The 23109-nt window shown below is 43.4% G+C and overlaps 1 protein-coding gene across 28 annotated transcripts in view; it reads left to right on the top strand.

Moving 5' to 3' along the window:
- The window catches only part of PITPNM2 (phosphatidylinositol transfer protein membrane associated 2), a 215354-nt gene that overhangs the window by 122526 nt on the left and 69719 nt on the right, over positions 1 to 23109 (top strand). For 26 of the 28 annotated variants that reach the window (XM_038373112.2, XM_038373119.2, XM_038373117.2 and 23 more), the window contains 3 exons: positions 16273 to 16487; positions 17485 to 17606; positions 19382 to 19615. In XM_038373112.2, coding sequence (XP_038229040.1) covers positions 16273 to 16487; positions 17485 to 17606; positions 19382 to 19615 — 571 coding nt within the window. Of the gene's footprint in view, positions 1 to 5119; positions 5199 to 16272; positions 16488 to 17484; positions 17607 to 19381; positions 19616 to 23109 lie in introns of all 28 variants that reach the window. The other 2 variants (XM_043498341.1, XM_043498349.1) reach the window with 2 other exon arrangements.

The following is a 23109-nucleotide window of genomic DNA, read 5'->3' on the forward strand; positions in this document are numbered from 1 at the left end:
GAAAGCAAAGCATGATGATTAGGATCGATTTGTTTAGGATCATCCTATCATCAATCTCTCTCATGAGTCACGTTGAAATATAAATGGCAAACATAATATCGTGTACATCTATGGAGTGTAGATTGCCAAGTCATCTGCATGCATAACTTACTGCTGGAAGCTTTCATTAAGCAAATTAGTTATGTAAATTGAATGACCTAAAATAGATCTTTGTGGAAGTCTTTTTGATATCATAAGCCATGTTAAAGTCGATGCTGCAGATCGAGATGAGCTCTTCATGATCCTAGAAGACTGGAATTGGTATAACAAGTGAGTTCTGCACACTGTCGATTTAAATTCACTTTGAAGAAATGCAAGGAGGACAAGCAAGTTCTGCTGGTAATGTTCTTCTGGGCATTGGGAGATATGGGTTCTATTTCAGACCTGCCACAGACTTCCTGTGTGATCATGAGCAAGTCACTTCACCCTGCTGTGCCTCAGTTCCCCATCTGTAAAATGGGGCTAATTAATGTCTCTCTACCTGAGACAAATGTTGTGATGCTTAATACCTTATGTGAGGTGCTTTGAGATCCTGGGTTTGAATGTGCTCTGAAAGCACAACACATTTTACACTGATAACCAGCTAAAGCATTTTGGTCTGAATAAGAAGGAAGTTATAGACCAGCCCCTAAAGAAGGGGCCACTAGTTCAAAAAATTTTACTGAGGAGGTTAGGATTTTTCCAAATCTCCCCATGTAGTGCGACCACGTGTTGTATTGTCGAGATGCAAATGAGAGAGTATTACACAGCCTCATTTTACAGGGTTCCTATTCCTTTATGCCACTGGCATCCCTAGTTACACACCAAAGCTATGTCATGTAATGACAATGGAGTTGCATGATTATTTCTACCTCCAGATCTAGGCTGCTATGCAGCGATCAAAAGAACTGAAAATGGCTGAGATCTGACTGTCTCATATCTAACTCCATCTCTGGGAATCAAGCATTTTGAGTGTTAAGGAAAGAAGAGGGATAAGGAAAGAAGAAAAGAAATAAAAAGATTCAGTGTGATTAAGATTGTGATTATGTTGAATACTTGTTATATTAGATGGTGCAGAACTAGATAATGAGGCCGGAATGTGTCTATCCTGAAAGGCATTTGTTGGGTTAAAGTGAAATTACCAGTTAGTAGGCAGGATTTGTTCTCCTGCTATTGGTGTCCTTTTGGAGTAAGTATGCTGTAGTGGGCCTGTGTTTCCTTGCCTTACAGACGCTGGACACTCAGTATTGTTTTCCTGCAAAACTTTGCCGCTGCTTGGGATTTGGGCTGCATTTATTAGGCCTTAAAAAGGAGCAGAAAAACCCCAGGAGGATTCCTGTGTCTAGTATCCTTAGGCTGGGGGGGGGGGGGGGGTGTCTTTCACAGTCATTAAGGGCAGCAAGCAAAATAATGGTAATTTGGACATGAGCTACTTCTGCAGGCTCTGTGGCCTTCCAGCCTCCTTCCTAGTGAAGATCAGCAGCTGATATACATTGCTGGCTAACAATCCAAGCTACCTAATCTCTGCTGGTCCCCAATACATCCTTGCTACCTGCTCTGGGTAGGGTGTATTCTGTGGAGAGGGGTGCTTTGTGGACTGTGAAGGGAGGGTGTTCCACTGATCCAGGAGAGCAATCCCTGTGACTATCCAGGTAGGATTTTAAACAAACTCTCTGAACTTCTGGGAGCAGAGGCTAGAGGCCCATCCTGAAATTCATCAGCAGAATAAATCACTTTCTAAGACATGAGAGCCTTTGGCCTTATTTGCCTTCAAAGAATGAGGAGAAGTGCCTGGTTTTGAGCAACTGCAGTGAAGACACATCACTATCTCCCTCTCATGCTTGTATGTCATTACCCACCTCCCCAGCTCTGGACTGCAGAATCAGGTTGTAAACAAGAGTGGCCTGCTGGTTAGTACAGCAATGACAGACATAGAATCTGTACCATTAAGTATAGGGCACCCTAATCAAGTCTCCCCCCATGATTCATAATGCTCTGATTATTTGATTTCACAGTGTCAACCAAAAAGGCAGCCCTCACCTTCAGAACATGTCTACAACTAGAAAATAATTTGGGCAGATGCATTGTGCTTTAATTGTCAATACTTGTAGCTTTCCCATTTGTTCTTGGTCTTGTACTCTTACAATTATAGGGTTATTATATCTATCTGCTGCCTATATACATTGCTGCAATGAGAATCTATCCATTTAGTAGCTAACTTTCAAGATTTTTGGATTACTCTGATATTCAGTAAAAGCGGCAAAGAGTCCTGTGGCACCTTATAGACTAACAGACGTATTGGAGCATACGCTTTCGTAGGCGAATACTCACTTGGTGCATTCGACGAAGTGGGTATTCACCCACGAAAGCTTATGCTCCAATACGTCTGTTAGTCTATAAGGTGCCACAGGACTCTTTGCCGCTTTTACAGATCCAGACTAACATGGCTACCCCTCTAATACTCTGATATTCAGGAAGTTCTGAGTTCTAATCCTGGCTCTGACATTGACTCTCTCTTTGGTCTTGGACAAATCACTTAACTTCTCTGTGTCTCAGTTTCCCCATTTGATGATAATGACCTCATAGTTGAGTTGTGGATTAATTAATGTTTAAACAGTTTTGAAAATGAAAAAAAGCTATATTTTAAAGCTAAAGCTGTATTATCATTCCATTTTATAGGACATGATACAGCCTTTAATTTAAATACACTAACTCTTAATCCTTTTAAACTGAGACAAACATGGAAAATTCACTTCTCAATGTTTCTATGGCCACCATTTTAAAAAAAGTCAGAGTTTGCATCTTTATGCAGTTGGACAAAGACAATATCTATGTACTTCATAACACGTTAGTTAGACTTACTAAAACTGTGCCCTCGAGCTGTGAACAGATGTACAGAATATCAAAAGAAAATCATATAAACTGGACCAAAAACCTACAAATGGCACCCCAACACTTTCCACGCCCTTTTACAATCACTCACCCCACTGCAGCTGGGGAAGAATCCTGGGAAACTGATAAGCCTGGGAATTTTCAGGTAACACTGCAAACTCTGGGCTCTAGTAAATAAAGGAGGGGGAAATTTAAGGGCAGTGTGTCATCTTTAACTTTGAATTTTGTGGTTTAACAGCCTGTGTTCATCTGTACTGACAAACTGTGACACGGCTGCTCTTTGACACATGGTGGGAGGCAGCTGTTCCCATAAAAGCCAGTGGTTGTAGTAACTTGTCCAAAGAGAGCTTCTGCAGGACCGCAAAGTTCTGGCCTGCGGAACTTATGGGATCATAAGTTACTTTGTAAGCCGAGAGCCTCTCAACTCGACCAGAAATGTCAGGTTCTGGGTTAAGAGGAATTAGCATCTTCTTTCCCCAAGGAGATTGCTCATATCTGAGAGAGCCTCATAGGCCGCCACTGAGATCGGGACTGGAAAACCGTGCACCAATCTCCCAAGAACTCTGCCTCTTCATAAATTCAAGTAGAAATCATGACTGAATGCCACCAATGCTTCCATCACTTTTGACTCTGACCTCTTCTCTTACTGGATGGTAGAAGAAAGTAGAGAGAACCTGGAGCCTTTCCTAATGGAGACTTTCAACATCTTCTGTAATGTGGGGAATCTGCAACCCAACCTCTCACCTGCAATAATCCATCCTGTACTAGAGAAATGGTCACTCAGTACTAGAGATGTCAGGAACCGTTAACAGTTGTCTCACCCTCCCTTTTATAAGCAAGCTGGAAGGGGAGAATGTTACCTATCAGATGGCAATAACTTGGATCCCTCTTACCCTGGCTTCAGGCCAAGATGTGGTATGCTTACAATTTGGAGAAATGGATGCATTGTGAGGTTCAGTGACTTGCTCAAGGTTCCACAGAAAGTCAGTGGCAGAGCTGGGAATAGAACCCCGATTTCAGTGCTTCCATTTCCAGTCTACATGAGTCAGAGTGACCATCCCAGCTAAAGTGGAGAGGCAGTGCAAAGGAAAAAGGCACAGAAAAGAAAAAGCGTACCTGCCAAAAGATTTGCTTCTGATTGATTCCCCCACTGATACAAAAAGATGTAATGCACCTATCCTGCTTATCCTCCATCATTATTATTATTCAAGAAGCCACAGTAAACACTCAGTTCCAGGTAGTCTAAGGCTCTTCACGCTATTGGTTTCTAATGCCAGTAATTACCATAATTCTGCTGAATTGCAGCATGCGAGAAAAACATAAGAGCTTGATCCAACTAGCCTTGACTTGGTTAACTCCAGTGAGACCACTTGCCTAAATAAGTGTTTGCAAGAATGGACCCCAGGCAGTTAATTAGTAGGGAGGCATACCTTTTCATATGGGGAGGGGACAGAAAATCTGAAAGCCTATCTTTGAGTGGAACTCTTTGTTTACAGACCTTTATTTTATGTTGTGAAGGGCTTATGATAAATGGGACTAGGTTAGCCCAATATTTAAATGACATTCATTGGAATTACTCATTCCATAATTGTTATTGTGAGGTCATGTGCTGTGTCCCATGTTTGCGCTGCCGTGCCAAGCGATTTATTTTAATAGAAGCTTTTAAGTAACTGGCATTCTTGCTAATCATGGTGCATCTGCTTCTCTGGGTTCCCTGTTTCGAGTAATTTAATGCTATTACTTTAGCTGGAAGGGCTCTGTGTCACCATCTGTCCTGGAAAGCTATTGATGGGGCTGTACGGAACATGGAGTGTCATCGGCAGAAGAGAGAGAGTTCTAAAGGGATGACTGGATTTCCTGTTGTAATACAATATAAGAGGGTTTACTGTGGTTATGGCTTAGATGAACTCGTATCTAAAGGTTGTTAGCTGCTATTTGAATTTGCTGGGGACATTTCCCCAGATGTGTATGGAGAGATGTAATATTGTTAGCAGTTAGTTCCAGGTAGTAATCACAAAGGTAAACCATTAAAAGGTTGAAGTTTGTAAGGATACAAGTCCTGTGAAATTAGTATTTAAAGAGCCCCAACCTCAAATGCCTGCACATCTGCAGATCCCAGCAACCTGGGGTCAGCAGCAAAGGCTTGCCAGATGCTGTTCAAGCCAAACATTTTCCTAATCAATGATTATTTATTAATTGTTGTTTAGAGACCTGTTCCATGTAATAAACATGTCTTCAGAATACGGAAAGGAGTCACAACAGATATGAAAAGGCTACACAATTTAAAAGCAAGTTGCTCTTTCATTATCAAAGCCGGGAATGACTTGTAAACTTGTAAATTAAGCACAGGTATATGGTATCTTCTTAGCTGTGTCAGAGCAGAGCTGTTGCCTTTACTTTAATCATGAGATGAATTCACTTATTGTTCAAGTGACTGGTTTATAATCAAGTTAGGAAATTACATTTGTCTCAGTCTAACCAGATCTGTCCTTGCCAAACCATTGTGGTTGCATAGGTTTTTCCTATAGTCTAATGGAAAGCATAGGAGCTTTTGACAGCATACTGCTAAAGGACTTCAGTTACGGTTTTGTTTTGTTTTGTTTTGTTTTTGTGATGGTTCTGTCCTTATAATGTGCCTGACTGGATGGTACACAGTAACTTATGTTTTGAATTTTTAGTACCCATTGGACCAACCCAGAATCCTGGCTCCAGACTCCCCTGAAAGTTCAGTTCCAGATCTCAGTTCTGTGGTTCAGGCCCAGCTTTAATTTGATTGAGCAAAATGAAGCTTCTCTACATTTTTAATATAAATTTAATAGAAAAATGTACATACTGCATATCAATGCAGCTTGTGCAAATAACCTACACGCAGGAAGAACAGATATGCACTACCCAAGGCAGGGCCAAACTCTCATCCAGCTGCAAAGCCCACGCAGAGAAGCTAGGTGGAAGGGCTGGTGTGTCTGAAATCTCCTCCACCCAGTATGCTGAGTGTGAATTAGCCACAGTCACTTTAGAGCTGTTAGTCCAGACTCTGGGCTATAGTAGCTGGCTGTGATGCTCTACAAGCCCCGCTACCCAGGTGTTTTGGCTGTTGGCTCTATGCAGCTCATGGATTCACTGGCCAGAGCTCTTGTTTACCACCAACCCTTTTCCATGGTGCCATAAAGGGGATCACAACAAGGAATACTCTGTGGCATGCATGTGTCGCGGGGCATAGCATGTCTGCGTCCCTCCATGGCCCGCCATCTTCCATACAATACTTCCATTGCACACCTTTGCTAGAGGTAGCAAGGTTGACCTGTAAAATAGTAAATCCTGATCTGTGCACAGTTGCACAGTTTCCAGCTAGATTTACAGTGGTCACCCATAAGCTGTTTTAATGACTCCACATAAAACACACAGTCACAGTTGGCAGGAGTCTTTTCCTCTGGCATAAGGTTTGTAAGGAAAAAAAACATATCTAGTTCATGGAAACAGAAAAAGAATTGGAAATTATATAGTAGTATAACAATGCGTAGCTTTTCAGAACAAGTTGATCTCAAAATGTTTTACAAAGGAGGTCAGTTTTATTAACCCCATTTTAAAGACAGGTAAACTGAGGCACAGAAAGGGGCAGAGACTTAGCTGGGGTCACCCAGTAGACCAGTGAAAGTGCCCCTGCTTGAGCTCAAGCCAGCCTGATGACCCCTGGATGTGGAGTCTAGCCTTCCTAAAGGCATTCTCCTGCATTTTCCAGGCAACAACTTCCCCTGAGTACCTATGCAACAGAAGAGAGAACCCCTTTTCACCTGTGTCCCATCACCCTTAAAAACCAGTCAGTTGCCTTGAAGAACTAAATGATTTTACTTCATTGTTGGCAGTCTTTTAGGCATAGGCTCCAACTCCAAGGGTGCTCTGGGGCTGGAGCACCCATGGGGAAAAAATGGTGTGTGCTCTTCCTCTGTCCCCCTCAGCACCTCCCGCCTGCCAGCGGGCCCCACCAATCAGCGCCTCCCCATGCCTCCAGCCCACCACGGTCAGCTGTTTCATGGCATGCAGGAAGCTTGGGGAGGGAAGAGGAGCGAGGATGCTGGGGGAGGGGGTGGAACTGGGTGGGAAGAGGTGGGGTGGGGATGGAGCAGGGGCAGGGTGGGGTAGAGTGGGGGAGGAAAGGGCTGGGGGTGGGGCCTTGGGGGAAGGAGTGGAGTTGAGGCGGGGTCTGGGGCAGAGCCAGGGGTCGAGCACCCTCCAGGACTTTGGAAAGTCAGCACGTGTGCTTATAGGTATTACCTATTGCAAGTACAGGGGAGCATAAGCAATAACAGTACAGATGCTCGTGCAACTATTTATTTGTCAATGACAAAACCAGATAGTATTACAGGGTCACCATTGTACCACCCGTACAATACAAACTAGACAATTTTTTCTAACACCAAGTCAATTGTGACAAAGTAACTTAATTGCAAAGAAAAAGTAGAGGATTTTGGTCTTGGCTGTGTATTGTGATGATCGCGGTACCATTAGACTCAGAAGCAGACAGGGATTGTTGTTCATCTTGGGTCTATTCTTGACAAACAGTCTGTCATTAATTAGCTGTTTCTGAATGTCAGAAAATTATTCTGATTTTCAGTGACACGTGTATAAACCATCCTGGAGCTAACCTCATATCTGGTGTCACTGTAGAGTGAGTGACCCCAGGCATGGATCTGGCCCCACTATTTGTAAGCAACTTGTTGCTTGGTGGAATAAGACTAGTGAAACTGGTCACTGGGCAATCTCAAATGTAAGAGGTTTCTTAGAATCATAGAATATCAGGGTTGGAAGGGAACTCAGGAGGTCATCTAGTCCAACCCCCTGCTTAAAGCAGGACCAATCCCCAACTAAATCATCCCAGCCAGGGCTTTGTCAAGCCTGATCTTAAAAACTTCTAAGGAAGGAGATTCCACCACCTCCCTAGGTAACGCATTCCAGTGTTTCACCATCCTCCTAGTGAAAAAGTTTTTCCTAATATCCAACCTAAACCTCCCCCACTGCAACTTGAGACCATTACTCCTTGTTCTGTCATCTGCTACCACTGAGAACAGTCTAGATCCATCCTCCTTGGAACCCCCTTTCAGGTAGTTGAAATCAGCTATCAAATCCCCCCCCCATTCTTCTCTTCCGCAAACTAAACAATCCCAGTTCCCTCAGCCTCTCCTCATAAGTCATGTGTTCCAGTCCCCTAATCATTTTTGTTGCCCTCCGCTGGACTCTTTCCAATTTTTCCACATCCTTCTTGTAGTGTGGGGCCCAAAACTACAGATGAGGCCTCACCAATGTTGAATAGAGGGGAATGATCACGTCCCTCGATCTGCTGGCAATGCCCCTAATTGTACATCCCAAAATGCCATTGGCCTTCTTGGCAATAAGGGCATAGTATTGACTCATATCCAGCTTCTCGTCCACTGTAACCTGCAGTTACCTTTCTGCAGAACTGCTGCCTAGCCATTCGGTCCCTAGTCTGTAGCGGTGCATGAGATTCTTCCATACTAAGTGCAGGATTCTGCACTTGTCCTTGTTGAACCTCATCAGATTTCTTTTGGCCCAATCCTCTAATTTGTCTAGGGCCCTCAGTATCCTATCCCTACTCTCCAGCGGATCTACCTCTCCTCCCAGTTTAGTGTCATCTGCAAATTTGCAAAGGGTGCAATCCACACCATCCTCCAGATCATTTATGAAGATATTGAACGAAACCAGCCTGAGGACTGACCCTTGGGGCACTCCACTTGATACCGGCTGCCAACTAGACATGGAGCCATTGATCACTACCCGTTGAGCCCGACAATCTAGCCAACTTTCTATCCACCTTATAGTCCATTCATCCAGCCCATACTTCTTTAACTTGCTGGCAAGAATACTGTGGGAGATCGTGTCAAAAGCTTTGCTAAAGTCGAGGAACAACACGTCCACTGCTCTCATCCACAGAGCCAGTTATCTCATCATAGAAGGCAGTTAGATTAGTCAGGCATGACTTGCCCTTGGTGAATCCATGCTGACTGTTCCTGATCACTTTCCTCTTCTCTAAGTGCTTCAGAATTGATTCCTTGAGACCTGCTCCATGATTTTTTCAGGGACTGAGGTGAGGCTGACTAGCCTGTAGTTCCCAGGATCCTCCTCCTTCCCTTTTTTAAAGATGGGCACTATATTAGCCTTTTTCCAGTCGTCCGGGACTTCCCCCAATCGCTGTGAGTTTTCAAAGATAATGGCCAATGGCTCTGCAATCACATCTGCCAACTCCTTTAGCACGCTCGGATGCAGCGAGAATTCTTCCTGGCAGAGAATCAACAGTTTCTGAATCACAACATTTATAGATGCTTAGGATACTCAGCAGAAACATTTCCAGCTAAAGGCATGCAAATTACTTCTCGGGAATTGTTAATTTTGTCTGATAAGGGGGGAGAGGCCTGTTTTACAAGGCGCTGGTGAAACAACAGATAACAGTTTTTTAACTGAAAGCTAAGGCTCTGTACACACTACAGCTTACATGGGTATAACTTATGTCACTCAGGGGTGTGAATAAGCCACCCCCCGAGTGACATAAGTTACAGCAACATAAGTGTTGGTGTGGACAGTGCTATGCCGGCGGAAGAGCTTCTCCTGCTGATATAGAAACCACTGCTTGCGGGGGCTGGAATAATTACATCAATGGGAGAGCTCTCTCCCATTGGCTTAGAGCAGGGGCGGGCAGACTTTTTGGCCTGAGGGCCACATCGGGTTTCTGAAATTGTATGGAGGGCTGGTTGGGGGAGGCTGTGCCTCCCCAAACAGCCAGGCATGTCCCAGTCCCTGCCCCCTATCCAGCCCCCCTGTTTCTTGCCCCTTGACAGCCCCCCGTCCCATCCAACCCCCCCTGTTCCCTGTTGGCCCCCTGGGACCCTTGCCCCATCCACTCCTCCCTGCCCCTGGACTCCCTGACTGCCCCCTGCCGCCCCACCCAACCCCCCCTCCTTCCTGACTGCCCCCCCGGGACCCCTGCCCCCATTCAACCCCCCTGTTCCCCACCCTCTGACCACCCCGACCCCATGCACCCTCCCAAACTCCCCTGCCCTCTATCCAACCCCCCTTCGCTCCCTGACCCCTTACCGTGCTGCTTGGAGCACCGGTGGCTGGCGGCGGTACAGCCACACTGCCCAGAGCACCAGGACAGGCAGCCGCACTGCCCGGCTGGAGCCAGCCACGCTGCCCAGAGCATTGTGCAGTGAGCTGAAGCTGCAGGGGAGGGGCAGGGGGCGAGCCTTCCGGGCCAGGAGCTGGGCAGGAGGGTCCCGTGGGCCAGATGTGGCCCGCAGGCCGTAGTTTGCCCACCTCTGGCTTAGAGCATCTGCACTAGTAATGCTACAGTGGTGCGGCTGTACTCATGCAGCTGCGCTGCTGTAAGCTCTGTAGTGTAGCCATGGCCTGAGTCTCTAGCCCTAATAGTTTTGGAGACAGCCTTGAAAACTTGAGAGAGACAAGGTGGGTGAGGTAATATCTTTTATGGCTAGGGTGATCCTGTGTCCCGTTTTGCCTGTGACAGACCCCTTTTTCAGCTCTGTCCTGCCTGTCCCTACACTTTTGCCAAAACTGGGCATTTGTCACGGCTGCAAGGCAGAGTGGAGAGCAGCGGCTGCTGCCCAGGGGTCAGCTGAAGGCAGCGCTGCCCCCCCATCAGGCAAGCAGAGAAATTTACTGCTGGCGGGCAGCACTGCCTTCAGAGCTGACCCCCCCCGGCCGGTGCGGAGCTCGGGTGGTCAGCCCCAACCCCAACCGCAGGCAATACGGGGCTCAGCAGGTCAGCCCCAGCCCCAGCCAGTACGGGGCTCAGCAGGTCAACCCCAGGGGCAGGGTGGCTTGGGCCTGGGCCATCCCATTTTTACTTTAAGAAATATGGTCACCCTATTTATGGGACCAAGTTCTGTTAGTGAGAGAGACAAGCTTTTGAGCCACAGAGAGCTCTTCTTCACCTACATTGAAAACATGAGCATAGTTCAACCGAGACATTGATTCCTGTCTGTATTTGCAGAGAGCCTGAAACAGGAGCTCTGGGAGGTGTGGGCTGTCCCATTCGCCTCAGTGGGCTAGCAACTCAGATGCCTGGTGATGATATTTGAAATGTCACCATTTTTAGCTATTTCACTGCTGTTGGGAGGAGAAGGAAGATCACAGATCTGCACAGTGTACTCTCAGTGGAGTCTCATTTCATTATTTGGGAGAGGAGCACCATTCACACACACACCCTGCCCCTTTCTGAGCCATGGAGCCATCATGTCAGACCGGGGAGGAGCAGAGGTTGGGTACATTTGAAACCCACCAATGGGGAGTAAATATTTCAGAGCCCAGCAAGCCCCTGCCAACCAGCCCTTTACCCAGCCTTCCAGGCAGTGAGGGACAAGTCTATGTTGGTGGTGGGTATTCTTCCTGGCTAACAGCGGCTGTAAGCATGAGAACTAGAAACATAACTCTCTTTAAATGCTCTGAGAGCTGGGGCCCTAGGTACATGCTAGTTGTGCCCTCTGTGCCTTAATCCAGCCTGCCCATGATTCTGAACCGAACAAGGAAGGAGCCCAGCAGAGCCTGCGTGATCATATTTTGAATATCTGTGCAATGGGCTGTGAGTGGCATGTCACTGTGGCTTGCCTAGTGGGTGGAGCTTGGGAGAATACAGCCACTTTTTCCCCCAGTTCAAGCCTTGCAGAAGTTCATGCAGTTTATATAGACAGTAAATACAACATGAGAAAGCAAAGCTCTTCTGCCATGATCACAGCTGGGCCTGATGCCATCCTGTCTCAAACTTGCTACATGATAGGCGGTTGTCACCTATAGACCTTTACTGCTGCACAACTTTCTGATCCATTCGATGGGAGTCTCATCTGAGTAAGAAATGCAAATGTTGGGCCTCCAAGGTTGTAACTTGGGCCAGCAAAGTGGTTGGCCCACTGGATAGCTCTCGTAAAGACTATAAGGGAAATGAAACTGTTAGCAGAAAGTCAAAAGTGGAGTTACTGTGCTCAGACTTAACTCAATAATTATAGCCATGATATAAAGTGTATAGATTTACATGCTTGTATCAAGAATAAAGCCTAGATTTCTTTCCCTCCCCACCTACCCGTCTTGGTATCCAGTATGGTTATAAAGAAAAGGAGTACTTGTGGCACCTTAGAGACTAACAAATTTATTAGAGCATAAGCTTTCGTGAGCTACAGCTCACTTCATCGGATGCATTTGGTGGAAAAAACAGAGTAGAGATTTATATACACACACACAGAGAACATGAAACAATGGGTTTATCATACACACTGTAAGGAGAGTGATCACTTAAGATAAGCCATCACCAACAGCAGGGGGGGGAAGGAGGAAAACCTTTCATGGTGACAAGCAGGTAGGCTAATTCCAGCAGTTAACAAGAATATCAGAGGAACAGTGGGGGGTGGGGTGGGAGGGAGAAATACCATGGGGAAATAGTTTTACTTTGTGTAATGACTCATCCATTCCCAGTCTCTATTCAAGCCTAAGTTAATTGTATCCAGTTTGCAAATTAATTCCAATTCAGCAGTCTCTCGTTGGAGTCTGTTTTTGAAGCTTTTTTGTTGAAGTATAGCCACTCTTAGGTCTGTGATCGAGTGACCAGAGAGATTGAAGTGTTCTCCAACTGGTTTTTGAATGTTATAATTCTTGACGTCTGATTTGTGTCCATTCATTCTTTTACGTAGAGACTGTCCAGTTTGGCCAATGTGCATGGCAGAGGGGCATTGCTGGCACATGATGGCATATATCACATTGGTAGATGCGCAGGTGAAGGAGCCTCTGATAGTGTGGCTGATGTGATTAGGCCCTATGATGGTATCCCCTGAATAGATATGTGGACAGAGTTGGCAACGGGCTTTGTTGCAAGGATAGGTTCCTGGGTTAGTGGTTCTGTTGTGTGGTGTGTGGTTGCTGGTGAGTATTTGCTTCAGATTGGGGGGCTGTCTGTAAGCAAGGACTGGTCTGTCTCCCAAGATCTGAGAGAGCGATGGCTCGTCCTTCAGGATAGGTTGTAGATCCTTGATGATGCGTTGGAGGGGTTTTAGTTGGGGGCTGAAGGTGATGGCTAGTGGCGTTCTGTTGTTTTCTTTGTTGGGCCTGTCCTGTAGTAGGTGACTTCTGGGTACTCTTCTGGCTCTGTCAATCTGTTTCTTCACTTCAGCAGGTGGGTACTGTAGTTGTAGGAATGCATGATAGAGATCTTGTAGGTGTTTGTCTCTGTCTGAGGGGTTGGAGCAAATGCGGTTATATCGTAGCGCTTGGCTGTAGACAATGGATCGAGTGGTATGATCTGGATGAAAGCTAGAGGCATGTAGGTAGGAATAGCGGTCAGTAGGTTTCCGATATAGGGTGGTGTTTATGTGACCATCGCTTATTAGCACCGTAGTGTCCAGGAAGTGGATCTCTTGTGTGGACTGGTCCAGGCTGAGGTTGATGGTGGGATGGAAATTGTTGAAATCATGGTGGAATTCCTCAAGAGCTTCTTTTCCATGGGTCCAGATGATGAAGATGTCATCAATGTAGCGCAAGTAGAGTAGGGGCATTAGGGAACGAGAGCTGAGGAAGCGTTGTTCTAAGTCAGCCATAAAAATGTTGGCATACTGTGGGGCCATGCGGGTACCCATCGCAGTGCCGCTGATTTGAAGGTATACATTGTCACCAAATGTGAAATAGTTATGGGTCAGGACAAAGTCACAAAGTTCTGCCACCAGGTTAGCCGTGACAGTATCGGGGATACTGTTCCTGACGGCTTGTAGTCCATCTTTGTGTGGAATATTGGTGTAGAGGGCTTCTACATCCATAGTGGCTAGGATGGTGTTTTTAGGAAGATCACCAATGGACTGTAGTTTCCTCAGGAAATCGGTGGTGTCTCGAAGATAGCTGGGAGTGCTGGTAACGAAGGGCCTGAGGAGGGAGTCTACATAGCCAGACAATCCTGCTGTCAGGGTGCCAATGCCTGAGATGATGGGGCGTCCAGGATTTCCAGGTTTATGGATCTTGGGTAGCAGATAGAATACCCCAGGTCCTGGCTCCAGGGGTGTGTCTGTGCGGATTTGTTAGTTTCATGTTCTCTGTGTGTGTGTATATAAATCTCTACTCTGTTTTTTCCACCAAATGCATCCGATGAAGTGAGCTGTAGCTCACGAAAGCTTATGCTCTAATAAATTTGTTAGTCTCTAAGGTGCCACAAGTACTCCTTTTCTTTTTGAGAATACAGACTAACACGGCTGCTACTCTGAAACCTGTGAGTATGGTTATAAAAGCGGGCCACATAAATCATTAGCATCCAAATCCAGTGCAAATGTTTGTCTGCAAATCTATACACACAGTTATTGTTCTGTGTGAGTTATAATAGGCTTGATCTTGGGTGCTGATTTCAGTGAGAACTGAGGGTGCTTATTCAGGCCATTTCATGTTTCAGCCCAGAGCAGGGAGCTGTTATCTGATTCTGAGTTCTTGGAGACTTTATCATCTCTAGTGGTAGGTCTCAAGGCAGCCAATGCAGGATTTTACATGGTGTTATTTGGCACTAAATGTGTCATCCATGTTTCTCCTGCTGCTTCAGATTTCATGCACTACCGCCATGTAATGAAACTCTAGAGCACCATAACTTCAGACCAGATGCTCTACTATTATTCTGTCTGACACATTCACCATGCCTGCTGGGTTGCTGTCTTTTCTTAGACCTGAGACGTTATGAAATTACAAAATGTTCAGGTCATCAAGATTATTTAATGTTATTGTCATAAATATTTGGACAGGACTTGGCCACTGCTTACATAAGCACTGAAAGACAGTAACTTGTTTTAAGAGGATGTGTGTTTAATGAACAGCAAAGTCAATGCTCTCTTTATAAATTATTTTTACAAATGTGCTTCTCTAAACTGCATATCACAATTTACAAAAAAAAAAAACAACCCAAAACATTTTTATATTTAGATTTTTTTTTGTCTGTTATCTGGGGAGATTTAAAATGCTTCAAGAATTGGTTTGAAAGTAAATAGCTCTTCTTTGCTTCTTGTTTTGTCCTCAGGCACAGATTCTGATCTTCTGCATCTTATTAATCACTTTTTGTTAAACCATGTTTCCTTTCATGTTGTTTTTCTGCCAGAAAGAAAGGGTCAGTATTGCAGTATCTTTTACAGTCAATTTGTACTACTAACTCCAACTGGTTAATTTCCAAAGTGCTATCCTTTCCAATGCACTTTAAAAAACAAACAAAGAAAATGAGTCAGGTGTTTTGAAATACCAAACTCCCTGCATTATGCTACCCACTGCAGCATGTGTGTTCAAAGTTCATGAACATTTTGGGCATCTCTGTCTTTCTTTGCAGGCATTGAACTTAGGTTTTCTTATTAAAGGAATGCTGCCAGGGTTTGGGACAGTTTTCAACATAAACCAGGATTGGGAAGCTGCCAGAGGGCGCTATGTGCATTCTGGCAAATTTAATATATTTCTTCTATAAATATCTTAATTATCAGGGTGTAGTCTTCAGGCTGTTCTTAAAGAGTTGTCTCTTGCCAGATCATTAGAGGAAAATGCCACTAAATGCTATATTTTCTGCCTATATATTACATTGTGATGTTGCAGCTAATATTTGTTGATTAGTCACTCTGATGTAACATTGCAAAAATACATGTCAAAGCAGGCAAAACCCTCTTGCTGCTACTTCTGGTAATTTAAAAGGTTATGTGGTGTGGTCTGTTCAATTCAGATCTGAATCCAGACTTCAGCGTGTTTGAATACAGAGCTTTGATTCAGCCTGTTATAGATCGGGGAGTTGCCTGTGACATTTGGGTTTGGATCTTGATTTAACTTCTTCACAGTTCCCAGGCTGTCCTGCACTAGGGTTTTGGCCTGAGCCAGTGTCGAATAGACCATACCTGCCTTCCTGCTTTGGTCAGTGGATAAATAATATGACTCAGTAGGTCTCTTCCATTTATAATCTCTCTGATTCTGGGGGTAGCATGTGATAATCTTGGACCATTGGGTGGCTCTGCAGTGAGGAAGTTCTGTGCAGGAATGGTGTCCCTAGCCTGTTTGCCAGAAGCTGGGAATGAGTGACAGGGATGGATCACCTGACAATTACCTGTTCTGTTCATTCCCTCTGAGGCACCTGGCACTGGCCACTATCAGAAGACAGGATACTGGGCTAGATGGACTTTTGGTCTGACCCATTAGGGCCATTCTTTTGTTCTTATGTGTTGGTGGTTAGTGGTTGTTGTTAAATATCAGTCAGTTCATGTAGGGGAAATGCCATCTCTCGTGTTAACGTGCTTTGAGCATGGGGTATGTAAAATGTGTACAAGTAAAAATAGTGGTGTCTTTTCCTTTCAGAAAAAGAGCAGAGAAGAGACATGTGGAGAAGGCAGTGGAGTGGAGATCCTGGAGAATAGGCCATACACAGATGGTCCTGGTGGCATTGGGCAGTATACCCATAAAGTATACCATATTGGTATGCATATACCCAGTTGGTTTCGATCTATCCTGCCAAAGGCAGCTTTAAGAGTTGAAGAGGAGTCATGGAATGCATATCCTTACACAAGGACAAGGTATTATTCCATGTAGCCCTCCCTAGATTTTGAAAGGAACTGAATGTCACTTTACTTGCCATGACTGAGTCACAATGACATCTTTTGTGTTTCCATGAACCTTTAGAGAAACATTGGCACCAAGTCCTGAAATCCTTACTGAGTCCTCAGAGATTTGTGTGAGCAGGCTGTGTGAGGACTTCAGGATTTGGCCCATTGTCTAAAAGTGTAAGCCCAGTTGTGCACCAAAGTATGGAAAATGATTGATGTTTTACACAGAGTCTTGTGTGTCACACTGTATGTTCCACTAATTGTTGCAAATATCTGATAGTTAACTTAGATTATATTTAAATGTATGTGAAGATGGCAAAGTCAGCATGTCAAACACTGCCTAGTAAAAGTGAAATTGGATTTGCATCCCGACCCTGTTCTAGGTTGGAGAATCGGAGGGGGGGGGGGAGAGGGAGAGAGAGAGAGAGAGAGAGAGATTTAAGGATAGAATAAAAATAATAGATACTTTGGAGGTTCTCAGATATTAACATAGTGGGGGCTTAATAATAATATTTTATTTATTATGTCTTATTTTTTAAAAAAGAAATAACCCTACACCTAGTAGATTTTTTTTATCCCAAAAAGGGAAGTGAGCCAAAGACTCCATGGGGCCCCCTAGGGACATTGCCATTCACTGTATTTGGAAGGCATTCAGATATTAGCGTGATGGGCAGCAGTCACTTTTAGCCTAATATCAGAGATAATCTGTGGTCTTGGAGTCTTAGTGTAGCAGAGCATTCCCATATAAGCCATATCCTCAGGCCATGCTCTAGCCTTGAGAACAAAATGTTAACAAAGCAGAATCATTGCTCCTTTTTTATACATGCAGATTGCATCTTAAAGCAAAACATGAACGAGAAATGGCCTGGATTCGCAGCCGGTATTTAGGTGTCTGTTATGAAAGCACTTCTCTACTCCATCAAATCTAATAGGCTTTAATCTAAGCTTCATTACTCTTCTCTTCCAGGTATACGTGTCCTTTTGTGGAGAAATTCTCTATTGATATTGAAACATTTTATAAAGCCGATCCAGGGGATCATGTCAATGTATTCAACCTTTCTCCTGCAGAAAAAAGACAGACAATTCTTGGTGAATATCACTTTTCCCCTCACTTTTTCTTCTATCCTGCCTATTGATTGCTACACAGAAGTTTTTATATTAATTTTTCTTGGGGGAAGAAGCATTGTCTAATGGTTACAAAAAAGAACTTGTAACTAGGAGCTCTGTTCGTGGCCCTGCTGCAGACCATGAGTGAAGCTAGGCAAATCACTTAATTGTTTCCATCTGTCTCAATTTTTCCAACTGTAAATGGGACTAATACTTCCCTGCCTCATTTGGATGCTGTGAGGACTAAGGCTTCTAAAAGGGCTTTGAGATACCAGACAGAAAGAGTTATCAAAGGGGAAAGTATTGCTATTTTAAAATAATTATATAAAAATATATTTTCTTTGTATGGAAAAACATTGTTCCTATGTAAACTTTCAAAACATATGAAGGATCTTCCCCCTTTCTCTCCAGTATCATCGCAGCACTGGCTAACATTTCAGCATTAAATTCCCATTTGCATCTCTTTTGGCAAATCAGTTTAATGAGCCTTACAAACGAAGGACTTTAATGTGAAGAAGGCAAAAGGGGGCATTTTGTGAAAAGGCCGAAAATGGCAAGTGTCATCCTGATTCCTGTCGCTTGTATTTCCTACTGGCCTGTCCCTATGGCATAATCAGTAGATCCATTGTGTCGGAGTTAGTGCTAACTATTATAGTTGCACACCATTAAAGCATCACTTGCTTATGAAACTACTGAGACTCGCGTGGATTGATTTGAGTTCTGCCTGGCCTTCTTTTAGGAACTGTGAGATTAGCAAGCACAGTATCCTAGTTCTGGAAAGGACACCTAGTGGTTGCTGTACCTTTTTCTTAACTACTCCTGAAATGCTGCCTATCAGTGGGCAAAGATAGTATCTAAGGTGCAATTTTACTGTGTTTAATTTCTGTAGGCTTGACATTTTTTTTTTTTATTTTCAGCCTGGATTAGTGTGTTCTTGTCACTAAATGTCAAACCTGCCTGATCAGCCTTTGTGTACTAAATTGACTCTATTTAAGAATGATTTGAGTCATGTTCTTTCATACAGAATTTACTGAAAGGCCTGTCAATTCTGAGGGAATAACTGAGATATAACCGCTTCAGATGGAAGTTTAGATGCCTCTAACAATGTTTTCCGATCTCAGGATTATTTACAGACTTTTTAAGATATATTCATTAGTTCAGCTATACTTGCTTGGTCCTCCTTATCACAAAAGTGTTCATTAAATAATTTTTAGACACCAAAGGCAGAAAATTCACATTACATATTGTCCATAGCACAACATCAGCAAATGAGAAGTAAACCAGTAACATCACTGTGATGTTCTACAATGGTACCATATTCACGGCTAGTCTCTATTCTATGATATTATTAGAAAAGGACTGTTGAATTATAAGCTTCTAAATTTAGGCAGAGCTACAGCATTGTGGTGGCATGAGAGGAGCTGAAGGGTGAAATATAAAAAAACCTCTTTTTTACAGCTAAAAAGATGTAACAGACAGATCTGCCAAAATACCCTGGATTTACAAAATCTTTGGGCAAAAATATCCATTTGCTAAGACTGTGCATGTGAGTTCTCCTGGCATGGTCAACATCACTGTCTAGCAGAATTGTATAAACAGTTTAAATATCAATCGTTTAAGTGAAAATACAAAGGAGCTAAATTGCTTTAATGTTTCTGATAGACACCAAAGCGATTTTTAAAAGTGTTGTTTTACAGTTATGCAGAAAGGGAAAACTTTAAAAAAAAAAAAAAACTATTTGTGTTTTCTACCTTTAGATCCTATTGATATTGTTAAAGATCCTATCCCACCACATGAATACAAATCAGAAGAGGATCCAAAGGTTTATAAATCTGTGAAGACTAAAAGAGGGCCGTTGTCAGAGGACTGGATTGAGGGGTACAAGAACAACCCTGGGAAATATCCAATCATGTGTGCATATAAACTGTGCAAAGTGGAGTTCAGATACTGGGGGATGCAGTCCAAAATCGAGAGGTTTATCCATGACGTTGGTGAGTAATTGTAGTCTTGTACTTGCTGTCAAAATTTTAACATTGTTTTTAGCATTTCTGAGTCAGAGTGCAGCAACATGTTAAGTAAACAGTATGTGCCCAGTTTTCATGTGTGGATGCCTTAAGAGGTCACTGGGCTACTCAGATTAATACTTGGTACAAAATCCTGTGCATATAACACAAGAGATGCCCAAAAAGAGATTCTCATGTTTGATTTTGACAGCGCCATGCAGGATGGCTGTGGGACTGACCAGAGTAGTCAGCATCATTCCCGTTGTTTGCAGTCAGACTGTGTGTGGACCCTAACCATGTTTGGTCATAGCTGTATCCTGGAAAATGTTGGACAGGGCCTTAATCCTCTGAAAAAGGATTCTTCTGTCACAAATCTAACTAACACTTTTAAAGGTCTGTTGGCTTTCCTTATAAAGGGCCAAATCCTCAGCTGCCTCCCAAATCCAAGTAAATGGGCCTTGCAGAGGGCCCTGCCACAGGGCTCAGTGGAGGGAGGTGCGGAGTCTCCACCCTGCCCCACATTTTCGGAGCTGCTCTCTCTCTGGCCTCCCTGCTTCCCTTCTGAGTGGAAGGAGGGTTGGCCAGTGGCTCTGCATAGTCTCAAATCTCTCAGCCCTCTATGATGCACTACTGAACGCTCTCCGTCCTCTTGTGATTGTAATTAGATGTGGATCAGAGGCAATTGTCAGGTACAGTAAAGATACCACACTGATTAGCATGTGCATTCTTAGATCAGTGCTTCTAAAGGAGGCCAGCTAGTGTTTGTCAGAGGACTAGCTAACTGGATGTTGTGCACGGCAGAACAATGACAGCAATGTTGGTAATAATTTGTGCTTTGGCTTTGCAAAAAATCTGTAACATAATTGAGACAGTTTTTGCACCATGCCACAATAGGCAGGATGTACAACTGGTCTGAAAAGAGATGAAATGGTTCCTTAAAACAGTGAAATCTGCCCAGTGTCCTTCCCAAGAATCCAGGCTATCGGGGGCCCTACTGCATAGGGGGCCTAGAAGGTTGCTTGCTCAGAATATGCACATTCAATGATCTAGAAATGTTGTACTGATTAGATGCGTTATCATTAAGTACAGAGCGATGGCACTGATGCATGTTAAATAAGGCTATAGGTCATCGATTGCAGTGCTAACTAAATGGCCAGTGCAGCCCCATAATTTCTTCTTTCTAGAGGGATCCTGTGGTTTTACTGATATTTCTAGTCACTATATGGTCTCAAATGCCAAGTTTTAGACACTTTGACAATGAATTGTGAACACATTGGTATTGGTTAACACTGCTTTCTAATCTCTCATCTGTATTAGAAAATTGCAAAGCTAATGCAAAAAAATCAAACAAGCCCCCCTCTACTTGCTACTGAGTCATTCCAGTTGTATCTCATTTGTAGGTACACTTTCAGATGGGTCAGTTTCCCTCCTTGCTTTCTACTGCTCTAGTTTTGGAGACAATTATTGGGACATGCACTATAGGGAGTAGGTGGAATAAGGTAATTCATTTGGAAAATACATCTCTCACTTTTTCTTCCAACAGCTGATCTCAAATTTTAGACTCTTCATTAGTTTGTCTCTGTAGAGTAGGAGGCACTTCCATTTGTGCTAGATGAAGTGAAGAGATGACCTTTAAAGGTTTGGAGATTTGGTTCAGTTTGGGTGAACACCCTGTAGTTTGTTTGCTTATCCAAACTATCCAAAACTTTGAGTCTGCAAAATCATGCTTTGTTGAAACAGGCTTTCTTGCGGTAGTTTGGATCTTCCCAACTCTGCCCAAACCCATATGCATTGATGCTCCCAATAATGGGGGGTGGACACCCCCACAGAAACAGGGTTTTGGAAAACAGTTCAGCATTTAAAAGTTTTTATGTATGTATGTATGTATGTATGTATTTATTGAAGCTCGGAAGTTTAATTTGCATTGGGTCTCAGTTTGGAGCAACAATTGGGGAAGAGAATTGCATTAGCGCAAGCGAATTCAGTTGGGGAGTCCACCACAGGTTTTATAATGAGCCCAGTCTAGGCTGGGAGAGAGCTGTGGGAGTTTGCTGAGTTCCAAGTGGCTACCCATGCAATGCAGAGGTGGTAAATAACATGTACAGTTAAGTACCTTGTGTTATCAAGTCAAATTTCAGTGTTCTTTTAAGAGTTCCCAGCTATTTGAAACAAAACTGTACTAAACCTCAGCTCTTGCTAACTTTAAAACTCCATGTAAAACACGCTAAATTCTTGACTCACAGAAGGTAGGGAAGTAGAGGGCAGTGAATGTGTGCATGCTAACCAACAGATGTCTCAGAAATTGTGTGTGTGAGTGCTGGGAAAAAGGACAGATAATCCAAGATTTTAGTAATTACACTAAAACACAATCATTAAAATGGAAACGAAGATGCCAGATGTAATGTCCTAATTCAAATGTACATACTGAAAGCCCTTGGATTCCATTAAGTAATGACATCCAGCTTCTGTTCACGCTACATTTTCCTACGTTATCTGCACAGTTGTTCCTTCCTTCCTCTTGGCAAAGCTTCTTTGAATTGATTCTGCCTGCTCATGTGGAACGACTGTGGTACTGCTTACAATAGTTAGTATTGGTCCCATTGTTTGAAATCATACTGTGTTTGTTATCTCAGGAGCACTGTTACAGTCCATTCACTAGCCTTGGTAGCAGGCATCGAGAGCTCTGCTAGTGCCATTTTGGTTTTACTTTTTCCATAACTTGAGGTTGTTGGCCAGTCTTTCAGTCTGGTGTGGACAAATTGTTCCTCTGTGACAGACCATACTATAGATGGCTCTTACACTATAACAAATCGCCTCAGTATACTGGGGAAATGAGTTAATTTCATCTGTCTCAGAATATGGCAACAAAATAAAATGAGCCCTTTTTATCTGGAAATGAAGAGGAAGTATATGGCCCTTTCAATTATTCATAAATAGGATTGGCAGAATTGTTTTTTTCCTGATTTCAGCAGATAGTATCAATGTTTATATTTAAGCATTTTTAATTTTTTTTATCAATTTACATTTTCATTGTGTGAAATTATGGGAGGTGTCAGACAGTAGGGTGGGGCCACACAGCAATTGTTTAATGACCATGGATGTTGAGATTCAAAACATTAAAGCTTTATAACTGTTAAAACACAAATTGTCAACATCACAAGTCAAAATATACAAAATAAATATCCTTAAATCAAACGCTAATAACTTCTCAAGCAGCATTTTCCTTTCTTTGTCTAGCTGTAAATTACGATTATCATCGATGGAAATATTGTTCATTGGTTTGCTTGTGTTAGGTGAAATTGACATTTACTAACATTTAGCAATAAAAATGTAATCTTTCAAGTCCTATTCATAAAGGAACTTTGCATAAGTTAAATTGTGATCTCTCGGAAAGATGGCTCTTGTATATTTCCTAAAAGACTTCATTCAGTCTCTTGTTGATCCAGCTGTTGCAGTGAGCCATGTCATCTGATTGTCTGCCA

The sequence above is a fragment of the Dermochelys coriacea genome, chromosome 15 (assembly GCF_009764565.3).
Source record: "Dermochelys coriacea isolate rDerCor1 chromosome 15, rDerCor1.pri.v4, whole genome shotgun sequence".
NCBI lineage: Eukaryota > Metazoa > Chordata > Testudines > Dermochelyidae > Dermochelys > Dermochelys coriacea.